This window comes from Pan troglodytes, chromosome 6 (genome assembly GCF_028858775.2).
Source record: "Pan troglodytes isolate AG18354 chromosome 6, NHGRI_mPanTro3-v2.0_pri, whole genome shotgun sequence".
NCBI classification, from domain to species: domain Eukaryota; kingdom Metazoa; phylum Chordata; class Mammalia; order Primates; family Hominidae; genus Pan; species Pan troglodytes.
Genome location: NC_072404.2, coordinates 145,640,342 through 145,652,484, shown reverse-complemented (window position 1 = coordinate 145,652,484; position 12,143 = coordinate 145,640,342). Strand labels below are relative to the sequence as shown.

General features: G+C 45.6%; 1 protein-coding gene across 1 annotated transcript in view; it reads right to left on the bottom strand.

Moving 5' to 3' along the window:
• Positions 1 to 192: 192 nt before the first annotated feature.
• The window catches only part of CPA2 (carboxypeptidase A2), a 56,793-nt gene continuing 44,842 nt past the window's right edge, over positions 193 to 12,143 (bottom strand). The window contains exons 11-14 of the mRNA XM_063815592.1: positions 11,754 to 11,844; positions 10,012 to 10,211; positions 7,486 to 7,570; positions 193 to 428 (exon numbers count right to left, since the gene is read on the bottom strand). Coding sequence (XP_063671662.1) covers positions 241 to 428; positions 7,486 to 7,570; positions 10,012 to 10,211; positions 11,754 to 11,844 — 564 coding nt within the window. The 3' untranslated portion in view covers positions 193 to 240. The remainder of the gene's footprint in view (positions 429 to 7,485; positions 7,571 to 10,011; positions 10,212 to 11,753; positions 11,845 to 12,143) is intronic.

Below are 12,143 nucleotides of genomic sequence, written 5' to 3'. Positions count from 1 at the left end.
CAAGCAGTCGTCCCACCTCAGCCTCCCAAAGTGCTGGGATTTCAGGTGAGCCACCACGCCTGGCCCCAGGATGGATTTTTTAAAAGATGAAGGGGTACAATGCCATGACTTGCTGTGTTTGAGGGCAGCAGAAACTGGAGAAACGGTGCTGCCAGATCAGGCTTAGAAAAATAAACAACACAACCCAACTTTGCTTCAAACCAAAGAGATTTTAATGGCTCTTGTTTCTTCCCCAGGGCCCTAATAGGGGTGGTCTCGCACATGCTCCATGATTGCCTTCAAGCCAAGCCAGGTCTCCTCGGCTGTGGGCAGGATCTGACGGGCTGGCAAGAGGAAGCCGTAGCGCCCTGTGTCTCTCAGTTCAAAGGCAAATGAGTACTTGATGCCATAATCATAGGACCAGTCAATGCTTCCTCCACTGGCTTGGTCTGAAGGGCAAATGAGAATAAAGTTTGGTTACACGACTACCACTAGCCTTCACGCAATGGAACCTCCATATTAAATTCTACTATCATAGGTAAGCCAGGCCCCTAGGTGTGAACTGTAAGAGGGGGGAGAGTTTAGTAGAGGGTCACATTTATGAAAAAACACAATAATTTGAAAAGCAAAAGGTGTTATTCAGCGGACACTGAACTGAGCCTTCCTTCAGTGCTCTTAGGAGCCCACGCCATCCTAAGTGGCCTCTTCTCCACCTTAGGTAGGCCACACCACTTCCTTCTTTAGAAGGTACAGACATGGTTTTCTCTAGTGGGAGTGGAGGGATTACAAATGCAGTAAGAGATTTGGTCCCTACCCTCAGGGGACTTTGAGCATTAAGGGTGGAGCACTCTCTGCTCTGCTATCAAATTGCATGTACAGCACCTCTGTGTGGTGGGTTCAGCCAACACAGTAATGTGAACCTGAGATCTGTGTGGCCGCTGATGTGACAGATGAAGAAGGAAGATGGCATTAACTTACAAGTCAGTCATGACTCAGAAAAGCCGAGCAATGGACCGGCCCTGTGGCCCCTCCCAGGAAGGGCAGTTAGAGGTCACAGGAGGACTCGGCTGAGGCACAGATGTCGGAAGCTACCTAGTCCCTAAGAATGGGGCTGGAAAGACCAGGGAGGTTGTACCAGAAAAGAGTAGGGCTAGAGGTTAATATTGTGAATTAATATTGTCAACGCCCATGATTTTTGTCTTTGCCTTCACCCAGCAGAGCAGCTTGGAAATTAATGCCTGGTAAATAATAAATACTAAATGGTTGCTGATTTGAACTGAATCTTCCCTGGACCAAAATTACCAACTCATACCTTTTGGTGTGTCTACATGACACAGCCAATCACACTAAGAGGTCAACTGTAGACAGAATACTGGTCTCAGATAGAATCTCAACCCTACAAATCATTATCTGGGTGACCTAAAGCAAGTCATCTATTTCCAGATGCTTCACCTGTCACATAGGGATGATATTACTACTTGTTTCACAGGGGAGTGAGAATTAAATGGCATAATGGTTGTGATGACACTACTGGCTGTGTCAATGTGCTAGGCACTATGTTAAACTGGTTGTGAATCTCTAGGTAGGTACTAGCATTATTCCCATTTTACAGATGAGGAAACTGAGATTAAGAGATTAAGTGGCAAGGCATCGTGGCTCTCTGCCAACACTTTGGGGACCAAGGCAGGAGGATCACTTGAGCCCAGGAGTTTGAGACCAGCCTGGGCAACATAGCGAGACCCTGTCGCTACAAAAAATTTTTTTAAAAAATGAACTAGATGTGGTGGCACATGCCTGTGGTCCCAGCTACTCAGGAGGCTGAGGCGGGAGGGCTGCTGGAGCACAGGAGGTCCAGGCTACAGTGAGCCATGATCCTGTCACTGTACTCCAGCCTGGGCAGCAGAGTGAGACCCTGTCTCTAAAAAACTAAATAAAATAATAAAATAAAAACAGGGATATTAAGTGAAGGAGCTAGGATAATGTATGTAGAATAAGCATTCAATAAATGTCAGTTATGTTTGTAACTATCATTGTCAATAAATGATCAGGATCCAATAAAAAAAAGTTAGGCCACGTTAAGGACTGGAGTTATCTGTGGGAGAGCATTCACCAGGAAACTAACAATCAACGTTTACATAGTGCTTTAGAATTAGGGAACACTTGTATTCCACATAATAGCTTTTGAGCCTCTCAACAACCTATTTCACAGATATAAGAAACCAAGGGAGAATAAGTGACTGGACCATGGCTACTTGGTTCCAAAGTGGCAGTGCTATAACTCAAACCCAGGGCTCTGTACCCAAGCTATGTGGGTTTTGTTTTGTTTTGTTTTGTTTTTTGTTTTTTGTTTTGCCCCCCTATGCCTCTCTGAGAAAGAATTCAAAGAATAACTAACTTCTGGGCCAGGTGTGGTGGCTCATTCCTGTAATCCCAGCACTTAGGGAGGCCAAGGCGGGCGAATCACCCGAGGTTAGGAGTTCAAGACCAGCCCAGCCAACATGGTGAAACCCCATCTCTACTAAAAATACAAAAATTAGCCAGGCATGATGGCATGCACCTGTAATCCCGGCTACTCAGGGGGCTGAGGCAGGAGAACTGCTTGAACCCGGGAGGTGGAGGTTGCAGTGAGCCAAGATCGCCCCATTGCACTCCAGCCTAGTGACAGAGCAAGACTCTGTTTCAAAAAAAATTTTTTTAAAAAAAGAACAACTTCTGAACCAAACACCTACTGTAGCACAGCTCCTCAAAGCCCTTTCCAGATGGGAAGCTGCCCAGGAAATGTCTCACCCACTACAACCATACAGCCATCTCTTGGGTGGAGTGAGGCAGGTGTTCTGCCCAGAGCTGCATACTGACCTGGGGCAGGAAGCAAAAAGTGCTGAGTTAAAACTAGTCCTTAGAGGTAGAGCTTGTCCAAGCTGGAATGAGGCCAGGATAAGAGTCAGCTGTGGACAATGATGTGGCTAGAACTTGGTGGGCCATTCACAGTCGGGCTCCAAAAGATCATACAGCAAATCCTACACTTGCTTATTGGAAATCTCTTCCATTTCTGTGACCTCACCAAAGAAAACATACCAAACCTCAGCCTTCCAAGGTCTATCTTACTAGTAAATACCTCCAGATAAGGTGGATGAAAAGCTAGATTCCTTGTAATAAAATGGCTGAGACCTATGTAGGGGTCTCGGGGATACACAATGCTATTCGGCTGACACTCTGAACTCGAGCCTCCACTCAAAGGCTGCCAAGCAAAAGCATTCATTCCTCAGTATTAAGCTGCCATCATGTCTCAGGCTAGGTCCATCCTCTGTCTCCACTGCCACCACTCAGAAGGCCCTTCTCCCTGGGGGTATCCCTGATGAAAGTGAGGACAATCCCATGTGGAACATGGTTAAAAAAGTCTCAGCAACTGTGAGCAGATCAGTCTTCCCAGAGAACCGCCTAAAAAATATGTAACAAGAGGCCGGGCACGGTGCCTCATGCCTGTAATCCCAGCACTTTGGGAGGCCAAAGAGGGCAGACTACAAGGTCAGGAGTTTGAGACCAGCCTGACCAACATAGTGAAACCCTGCCTCTACTAAAAATACAAAAATTAGCCAGGCGTGGTGGCACGTGCCTGTAATCCCAGCTACTCGGGAGGCTGAGGCAGGAGAACTGCTTGAACCCAGGAGGCGGAGGTTACAGTGAGCCAAGATCACGCCACTGCACTCCAGCTCGGGCGACAGAGCAAGACTCCATCTCAAAAAAAAAAAAAGCAACATGAGCGCCAAAGCTGTTCATTCCATTTAACTTGACAATCTTGCCTCAGGAATATATTCCAAAAAGATCATCTAAGAGAAAAAGGAGTTGGTACAAACATGTTTATAGTAGCACTGTTTAGCATAAAGATGAAACAATCCAAAGATTCAATAACTGGGATATAGCAACATCATGGAATAACAAAAAACTAGAATGTAAATTCATAAAACTTTACAGGAAATGATGTTAATTTTAAAAAGCTGAACATACCGGTAATCCCAGCACTTTGGGAGGCCGAGGTGGGTGGATCGCTTGAGGCCAGGAGTTCAACACCAGCCTGGCCAACATGGCAAAACCCCATCTATACTAAAAATACAAAAATTAGCCTCACGTGGTGGCACACACCTGTAATCTCAGCTACTTGGGAATCTGAGGCAGGAGAATCTCTTGAAGCCAGGAGGCGGAGGTGGCAGTGAGCCAAGATTGTGCCACTGCACTCCAGCCTGGGTGACAGAGCGAGACTCTGTCTCAAAAAAAGAAAATCATGACTAGCACGGGTGCATTCCCGTGATTCCCGCCATCACCCCTCCTATGGCTGTGGCTATATCCATGCCCACAACACATTCAAAGACATGCTCCTCTCATTCCATCCTGAGCCACAGCTTCTGCCCACCTCTGCTCGTCCTCCTGTCCCCAGCTCTGGAACCTTCACTGCACTAGTCATTTCTTCTCTCTCCTGTATGTTCCACCTCTCCCTCTTTATTTGTTCTTTCCCACAGTCAATAAATATATCTCTTATCTCAAAAAGAAAAAAGGCTTCCATTCTGCTCTCCTTCCCTTATCCACTCTTCTGAAACTGCTCTGGGTTAAGGTCAACAATAAGCTAGTGATGAAAATTCACTGGAAAATGTCTTGCCCTTATCTTAGTTGACTTTTCATGGCCTTCACCATTGTTGACCGCTGCCTCCTTTTTATTTTTTTATTTCTTTTTATTTTTTTTTTTGAGACGGAGTCTCGCTGTCGCCCAGGCTGGAGTGCAGTGGCACGATCTTGGCTCACTGCAGGCTCCATCCCCCGGGGTTCACGCCATTCTCCTGCCTCAGCCTGTAGCTGGGACTACAGGCGCCCGCCACCTCGCCCGGCTAATTTTTTGTATTTTTAGTAGAGACGGGGTTTCACTGTGTTAGCCAGGATGGTCTTGATCTCCTGACTTTGTGATCCACCCGCCTCAGCCTCCCAAAGTGCTGGGATTACAGGCGTGAGCCACCGCGCCCGGCCTGCCTCCTTTTTAATAATTACTTCTCCCCTGGTTCCTGACATCCAGGGTTCTCTGCCTTTCTGCCTAGCCCTTGCTGCTAACCCCTTCTGCTGCCTAACACCTTGCTCCCTGCTTTGCCCAGGGTTCCTCTCACTCCAAATGTTCCCCCTGCTCTACTGGTCCAACCACCCACTCTATGCCAACTCTTCCCAAATCTCTCTCTGCACAGAATCCCAGGGCATGTAGTCCAAAACCTACAGACCATCTCCATTTGAATACCCTACAAGGAGCTCAGCCTCAATATGTCCACAGCTGAACTCATTATCTTTGCAACCTCACCCCTCTTTCACCTTCCTGGACTTCTCCCTCAGTGAGTGGCACCAATGACTTTCAGTGAGGACCTCTCGCCATCCAATAAATGACAAAGCTTCTTGGCTTTATCTCCTAAATCCCTTCCATCGTCACTGGCCCTGCTGTAGTTTGGGCCATTGTCTCTCACCTGAACTCCTCCTCCTCTTCCTATGGGATGTCTCTACTGCAGTCCCTCATCACTCCATCCACACTGCTGCTATGTTTTAGCTAAACACAATGCCTCAATTCCCTCACCGTCCTGCTGAAAACCCCCCGATGGCTTTTAGAATCCTCTGGATTAAACCTAAACTCCTTACCACGGCACACAAAACCCTGAACTTCCCCAACTCCCTTTTCTCCCTCTTTCATTTCAGCGATCTCAACCTACTTGTAGCTCCCAGAACCCATCACGCAATTTTATAGTTCTATGCCTTTGCATATGCTGTTGGCTATGAGAATGCCCCATCCTTTTTCTCCTTCTCTAGCTACCCGGCAACCAGTCTTTACAACCCTACCCTCCTCTTACATGAAGTTTTTCCTGACTCCACTTCCATCGGATCCCCCGACTTTCTAATACTTCTGTACCATGTATAGCCTACTATTGCACACATTATACAAAAGTTCATTTGCCTTCCTGTTCATCTCTTCTATTAAAGAGTTCTGTGTGGGCACATTATGTCTCCAGTGCTTGGCATAATGCTTAACATATAATAGATACTTAATTTAAAAGTCTGTTAGAATGGGTGGCCAGACATGGTGGCTCACGTCTGTAATCCCGGCACTTTAGGAGGCAGAGGCGGACAGATCACTTGAGGTCAGGAATTCGAGACCAGTCTGGCCAATGTGGTGAAACCCTCTCTCTACTAAAAATACAAATAAATAGATAAATAAATAAATAAATAAATAAGATGGGTGTGGTAGCGGGCACCTGTAATCCCAGCTACTCCAGAGGCTGAGGCACAAGAATCCCTTGAACCTAGGAGTTGGAGATTGCAGTGAGCCGAGATGGTGCTACTGCACTCCAACCTGGGTGACAGAGCAAAACTCCATCTCCAAAAAAAAAGGAAAAACAGAATGGGTGCCTATTAAAGGCATTGGTTTCCAAAGGATCCTTGGGCATGGAAGCACTAGGGAACTCCTGGGCATGGAACTGTGTGGTCCTGAGTTTCCAGCTTTGTCCATAAGGAAAGGACCGTGCCTTTGAAGGATACAGAACCTGCACAAGGGTGCACTGGGATTTCCCAAAGCACTGTAGTAGTTTCTTGTTTTTATCTCAATCAACTGGGGAAGAGGAGGGCCTAGAAAGTCTGATGGCAGGCTCTCCAGACTCATTCCTCACACTGCTGCTATTCCTGATTTCTCCTTCTCCATCTCCACATACTCTGCATCAACACATGGCTGCAGCAGAGTCTATCCACGGAACCACCTGGGTCCTCTTCAAGAGTCACACCCATTCTGCCCCCACAGTCCATGGAATTCTCAGGGCATGAGCCCCTCTTAGCCTGGAAAGGGAAGATAATAAAACAGCCAGGTCTTAGGCCAGGCACAGCGGCTCGTGCCTGTAATCCCAGCACTTTGGGAGGCCGAGGTGGGCAGATCACCTGAGGTCAGAAGTTCGAGACCAGCCTGACCAATGTAGTGAAACTCCGTCTCTATTAAAAATACAAAAATTAGCTGGGCATGGTGGCACACACCTGTAGTCCCAGCTACTTGGGAGGCTGAGACAGGAGAAGTGCTTGAACCCAGGAGGTGGAGGTTGCAGTGAGCTGAGATCAAGCCACTGCATTCCAGCCCGGGCAACAGAGCGAGACTCCATCTCAAAAAAAAAAGAAAAAAAAGAAAAAAAAAAAGAGCCAGGTCTTGATAAAGGCTTATTTTTAGATAAACAAATTCTACAGAATGAGAGTGAGCTGTAAGGATCTGAACAAGCACAGGAGAGGGCACAAAGCATATACTTAGGGAGTTCTTTGTTCCGGCCATCACACAGTAAGTATCTCATGGAGGAGACTAGATTCACTGAGGGAAATTGGGGAAGGTTGGGTTCCATGCATGAAGACCTATCCCTTTCAATAAAGGCATTTAAAAGTTTTGGCTCAAACTCACACGGTGCCTGCCATCTTAGTGGGTCATTTGTAAAAACTTCCAGCACATTGGATACTTACAGATGACAGAGCAGATTGGTCCCACTTTGTACTTGGTGCCATGCAGGCTTCTCAGAGATTGGGCAGCCTTTTGGGCCACTTCACTCTAGAGTAAGAGAACCAAAGAAAGGTAGACAGATAACACTTGTCTCTTGGGAGATCAGTTGCCCAACAGTAGAACATAGAATACTCTAACTAGACTGTCTAGTTAATTGAGGTGAAGGCACAATACCCTTTTTATTTGAACCATTTTCACTGTGAAGTAAGCTTACTTCTCCAATAGAAGTAAGTTCACTTCTATTGGCTTTGAAAATACAACGTGAAGGTCCTCATTGTCTATTTGATCATCCTGGTGTTTGCAACACTCAAGGATTCATTATTTTGCCACCAGTTCTCCTTGTTCAGGGGTGTGGCTAGAAATAGGGTAGATTTAAGGGGTCTAAAGAGAACGTGGACTGACCCCAGGACATATGTGGGAAGTTGACTTTTCTTTTACTAGATCCCTACGTTGGCTTATTTCCCTATGGCTGTCTCTTTTTCCAGGAAGTAGAGCTCAGAAAAATATTTTCCATTATTTGAGGGTTCCAATTTTGACTGATTGAGGCTTTACTGTCCTTGTCAGGGATAAATGTAAGGTCTTGAACTTGGGTCCAGGAAAACAACTGTACAATTACCAGATGGGGGAAACCTGGCTTGGTAGAATCCTTGGAGAGCCTGGGGGTTACTCTTGTCAATGAGCCCAACATGAGTCAACATCACAGGGCTACTGCCAAAAAACTAATGTGATCCTCAACTGAATTTGCAGAAGTGCACGGTCTGGCTGAGGGTAGTTATGGTCACACCCTGCTCTGTGCTGGGTAACCCACAATACACATTTCACATTCACTTCTGGGAGCTACCTGCTATAGTTTGGATATGTATTCCCCTCAAGCCTCATGTTGAAATCTGATCCCCAAGATTGGCGGTGAGGCCTAATGGGAGGTGTCTGGATCATGGGAATAGATCCCTCATGAATGGCTTGGTGCAGTCCTCACAGTTAGGAGTGAGTACTTGCTCTATTAATTCTCTCGAAAGCTGGTTGTTAAAGAGTCCGGCACCTCCTGACTCTCTCTCTTGCTTCCTCCCTCACCGTGTGATCTCTGCACACGCCAGCTCCCATTTGCCTTCCATGAGTGGGAAGCAGCCTGAAGCTCTCACCAGATGCCCAATCTTCCAGCCAGCAGAATCATAATCCAAATAAAACTTTTTCCTTAATAAATTACCTAGTCTTAGGTATTTCTTTACAGCAATGCAAACAGATTAAGACACTACCCTTGAAGAAGCATATTCAGAAAACAGTGACCAGAATAGTAAGGGAACTTGAGCCCATAATATGAATGCTTGAAGGAACTGAGGTTATTTAGGAGTAAGAGCTAGGAGAAGCAGGCTGGTGGTCTTCAAGTAATTAGTGGATTCACCTCTCAAAGGGAAATAAACTTGCTCAGTAGAACCAGATGATAAACCAGGGCTGATAGGTGAAAACCATACAAAGATTTCGCTCTCTATAAAGAAGAACACTAACAACCTTCCCCCACACAGAATAGGCTCCCCTGAAGGCAGGAAGCCATCTAATCATAGCCTAGATTGACTATCTGCTAGAGGTTTGAGCACAGGTTTAGATAATTTAAGGTCATCTAGGTCTAAAAAAAGAACATTTTAGAACATTCTTTTTCCCTGATATGACCTTGAATGGTAATACTGACCATCAAAACCTCACAGCGCTCAAATCTAACTGATGAGATGAAAGGCATACTTGAATTGGAATAATCTAGTCTATTTCTGCATGAGGCTGCTGACAATAATCTACTTGAAGGTAAATTGACAAAAAGGTCCCAACTCTGGGCTTATTTCTAACATATGGGTTTCACAAACCAAGCCTAAAAGCCAAATTAGAAATAATTTGCACATTCTTTTTAGCTGGGGATAGCTCTTGCTCAGTTGTGAACAGCCTTCTGAGATGTCACCATCTGATCTAAGGCTGGGGCCAGTTGGCTTATTCCTGAAACAGGAAGGGTGACAGAAGGTATCAAGTTAGGGAAGTGAGTGTTTTACCCCCAACATCATACACCAGTGCATCGTCATGGTAGATCACAGAGCCAAAGATCCCAGAAAAGTATAAGACAAGTTGCTGAGAAGCAGAATTGCTCAGCTTGGAGCGTTTGACTACCAATCCAAAAGCCTCATATCCAAATCCAAGGGTTTTTTCCCCCATATGCAACAGAAAAGCATGTTCTGGGAATTTATGCTCAAACCAGGCTCCTGCTCATCTAGACTAAGGTAACAATAACTTCATGAATTCTATTTCCCAAAGAAACTTAATATAGGAAAGTTCAAAATCAGTCTTTCAAACCTTTGGCTGCATCATAATCTTCTCGGTGGTTGAACTTATGTTTCATTCATTGCTGTAATGGTACACCTCCACCTTAGGGCATGACTTTATGCCTGAAACTTACTTGACCACACAATGGATGTTTGTTGCTGGGCTGAAATTAAGTTTCAGAAACTCACCAGCTCATCAAAGTCATCTAACTTGGTACATTTGTACCCATAGGGGAACATCAGCAGCTGGGAATAGCTGTGGAGGGTAATGAAGGCCTTGACTTTTCCATGACTCTTGATGAAGTCCACTATGGATTTCACTTCAACTTCAGAGTTGGCACTGGGTCCATGGTATGAATCAGAGCAAGGGTTGCTGCTGGCTCCAGGTCCTGGGGAGATGCAGAAGTAGCCCAGTGAGGACAGTGAGCTCTAAGAAGACACTGTAGGGAGGAGGTCACCATGCATCACTAATTTTCTCCTCTGGAAGTCGGGGCAAGATTGTCATTGTGTTAGATCAAGTCTCTTCCAAAGGTTATAGTCAGAAAGCCTAACTGAAGTGATTCTGGACACATCTCTTCTTCAAAAAATATGGTTCCTCTATACAGTAGAAAGAGCCATCTAATTAGATCGTCTCCTCTCTGTAGGAGTTATTGGAAGAAAAGCTAGATTTAATATTATGGATGGAATTCCTGCATTGGGTGGGAGTTTAGCAAGTTCATTTTCTGGGATCTCATCCAATTCTTAGAGTCCAACAGTAGAAGATTCTATGCATCTGTAATTCCAAGGCACAAAGCCACAAATGCAAGGAACCTCTGACACCCTTTCTGCAGTGAGGAAATCATGACTACATTTGACAACAAGGCCACCTTTGTCCTTGATTTTCTCAGCAACTAGAGTGGCTCAAGACCACTGAAATGGGTCCATTGTAGGCCTGGCCAGGGTTCTCACTGCTAGAGAAACTTCCAGGGGATGAGTAGGGATCAGGATTCCCTAGGCTCCCCATGTGATACAGACAAAACGTCACCTTATTTTAAAATTATTTAATGAAAATAATATCGGGGGGATTGACATTGAACTGTGGGCTATTGCTCAGTATTGTGCTTTAATTATTTTTCCACCACACTAAAAAAAAAGAAGAATTGTAAAAGCAATGAATGAAGTTGCCACTCATCCATATCCTGTAGCAGTTCTCTACAGTCCTGTCTTAGTTCCACAACTCTAATTAATTAATTTGTCTTATAAATACATAGTGATTACCTTCTGCGTTGCAGACACTGTGCTAGGTGTTAGGAATACTACAGTGAAAAAGACACAGCTCCTGACCTCAATTTTATCATAGCCTAGTGAGGGGGAAAAAATTTAATTCTATGGTTACTGAAACATAAGGGGTTTTCACCAGTGGCTGAGGCCATAAAGGAGCCCCTAACTAGCCTGACACGGAACTCCAAAACATAAGCGCTGTCACAAAGCCAGGGCAGCAAGCTCACATTTTATATTTGAATCTGTTTTGAAAGTCAGTTTCTCCATCCTGTGTGTATGTACTTCTTTTTAGTTTTCTTTCTCGAAGCATCCATAGATGATGTAATGCTTCTCCTTGGAATAGATCCTATCCCCCTCTAGTGGCTGGCTCAGGGCTTCCCGAGTCCTCCCGCCACTGCGCAAAGTCTTGCTCCCGCTGCACAGAAGCCTAACCGGGCGACAGCTTGTGGGAAAACCAAGATGTGAGACAAAATATATTAAATGCTGCTCAGAGCTCTGTGACAGCACTGTGCTCCTGTGAAGGGAATTTAGTAAAGTGTTTTTCAAACAGATTTTTAAATGGCTTAAATCCTGGATGGGCTTAGCCAGCTGATGCACTGCAGGGCCATTTGAACCAGCTTGTGGGCCAGACCACGGGCTGACCATCCCTGGGGGCAAGTCCCTGCGCTCACCTCCAAAACCTGCATCCCAGTTCCGGTTAGGATCCACACCAACACAGAGGCTTCCAGATACCTTGGACCGGGTCTTCCGCCACATACGATTCTTTCAGATCCCACCCAAAAAAGCACATGGAAAAAAAGAAAGAGGGTCATTCAGCCTGATCAGAAGGTTCCTTTAGAATTCTGTCAATTTCCCTAGTTCTCTGGGACACTCCTTTCCCTTGGCTTGGGGAGGTGTTGGACAGTCCTCATACAGGTTCTGCTAGGAGTTTCTCTGCCATCTCACCAAAGTGAGACATGAATACGCCCCCATCTCCTCAAATGAACGCCTGCCAAACACGTGCCATGGAACCCTAGTTCTGTCCAAGGCCAACAGCAAGAACCAAAAGCAGAAGAGAGGGT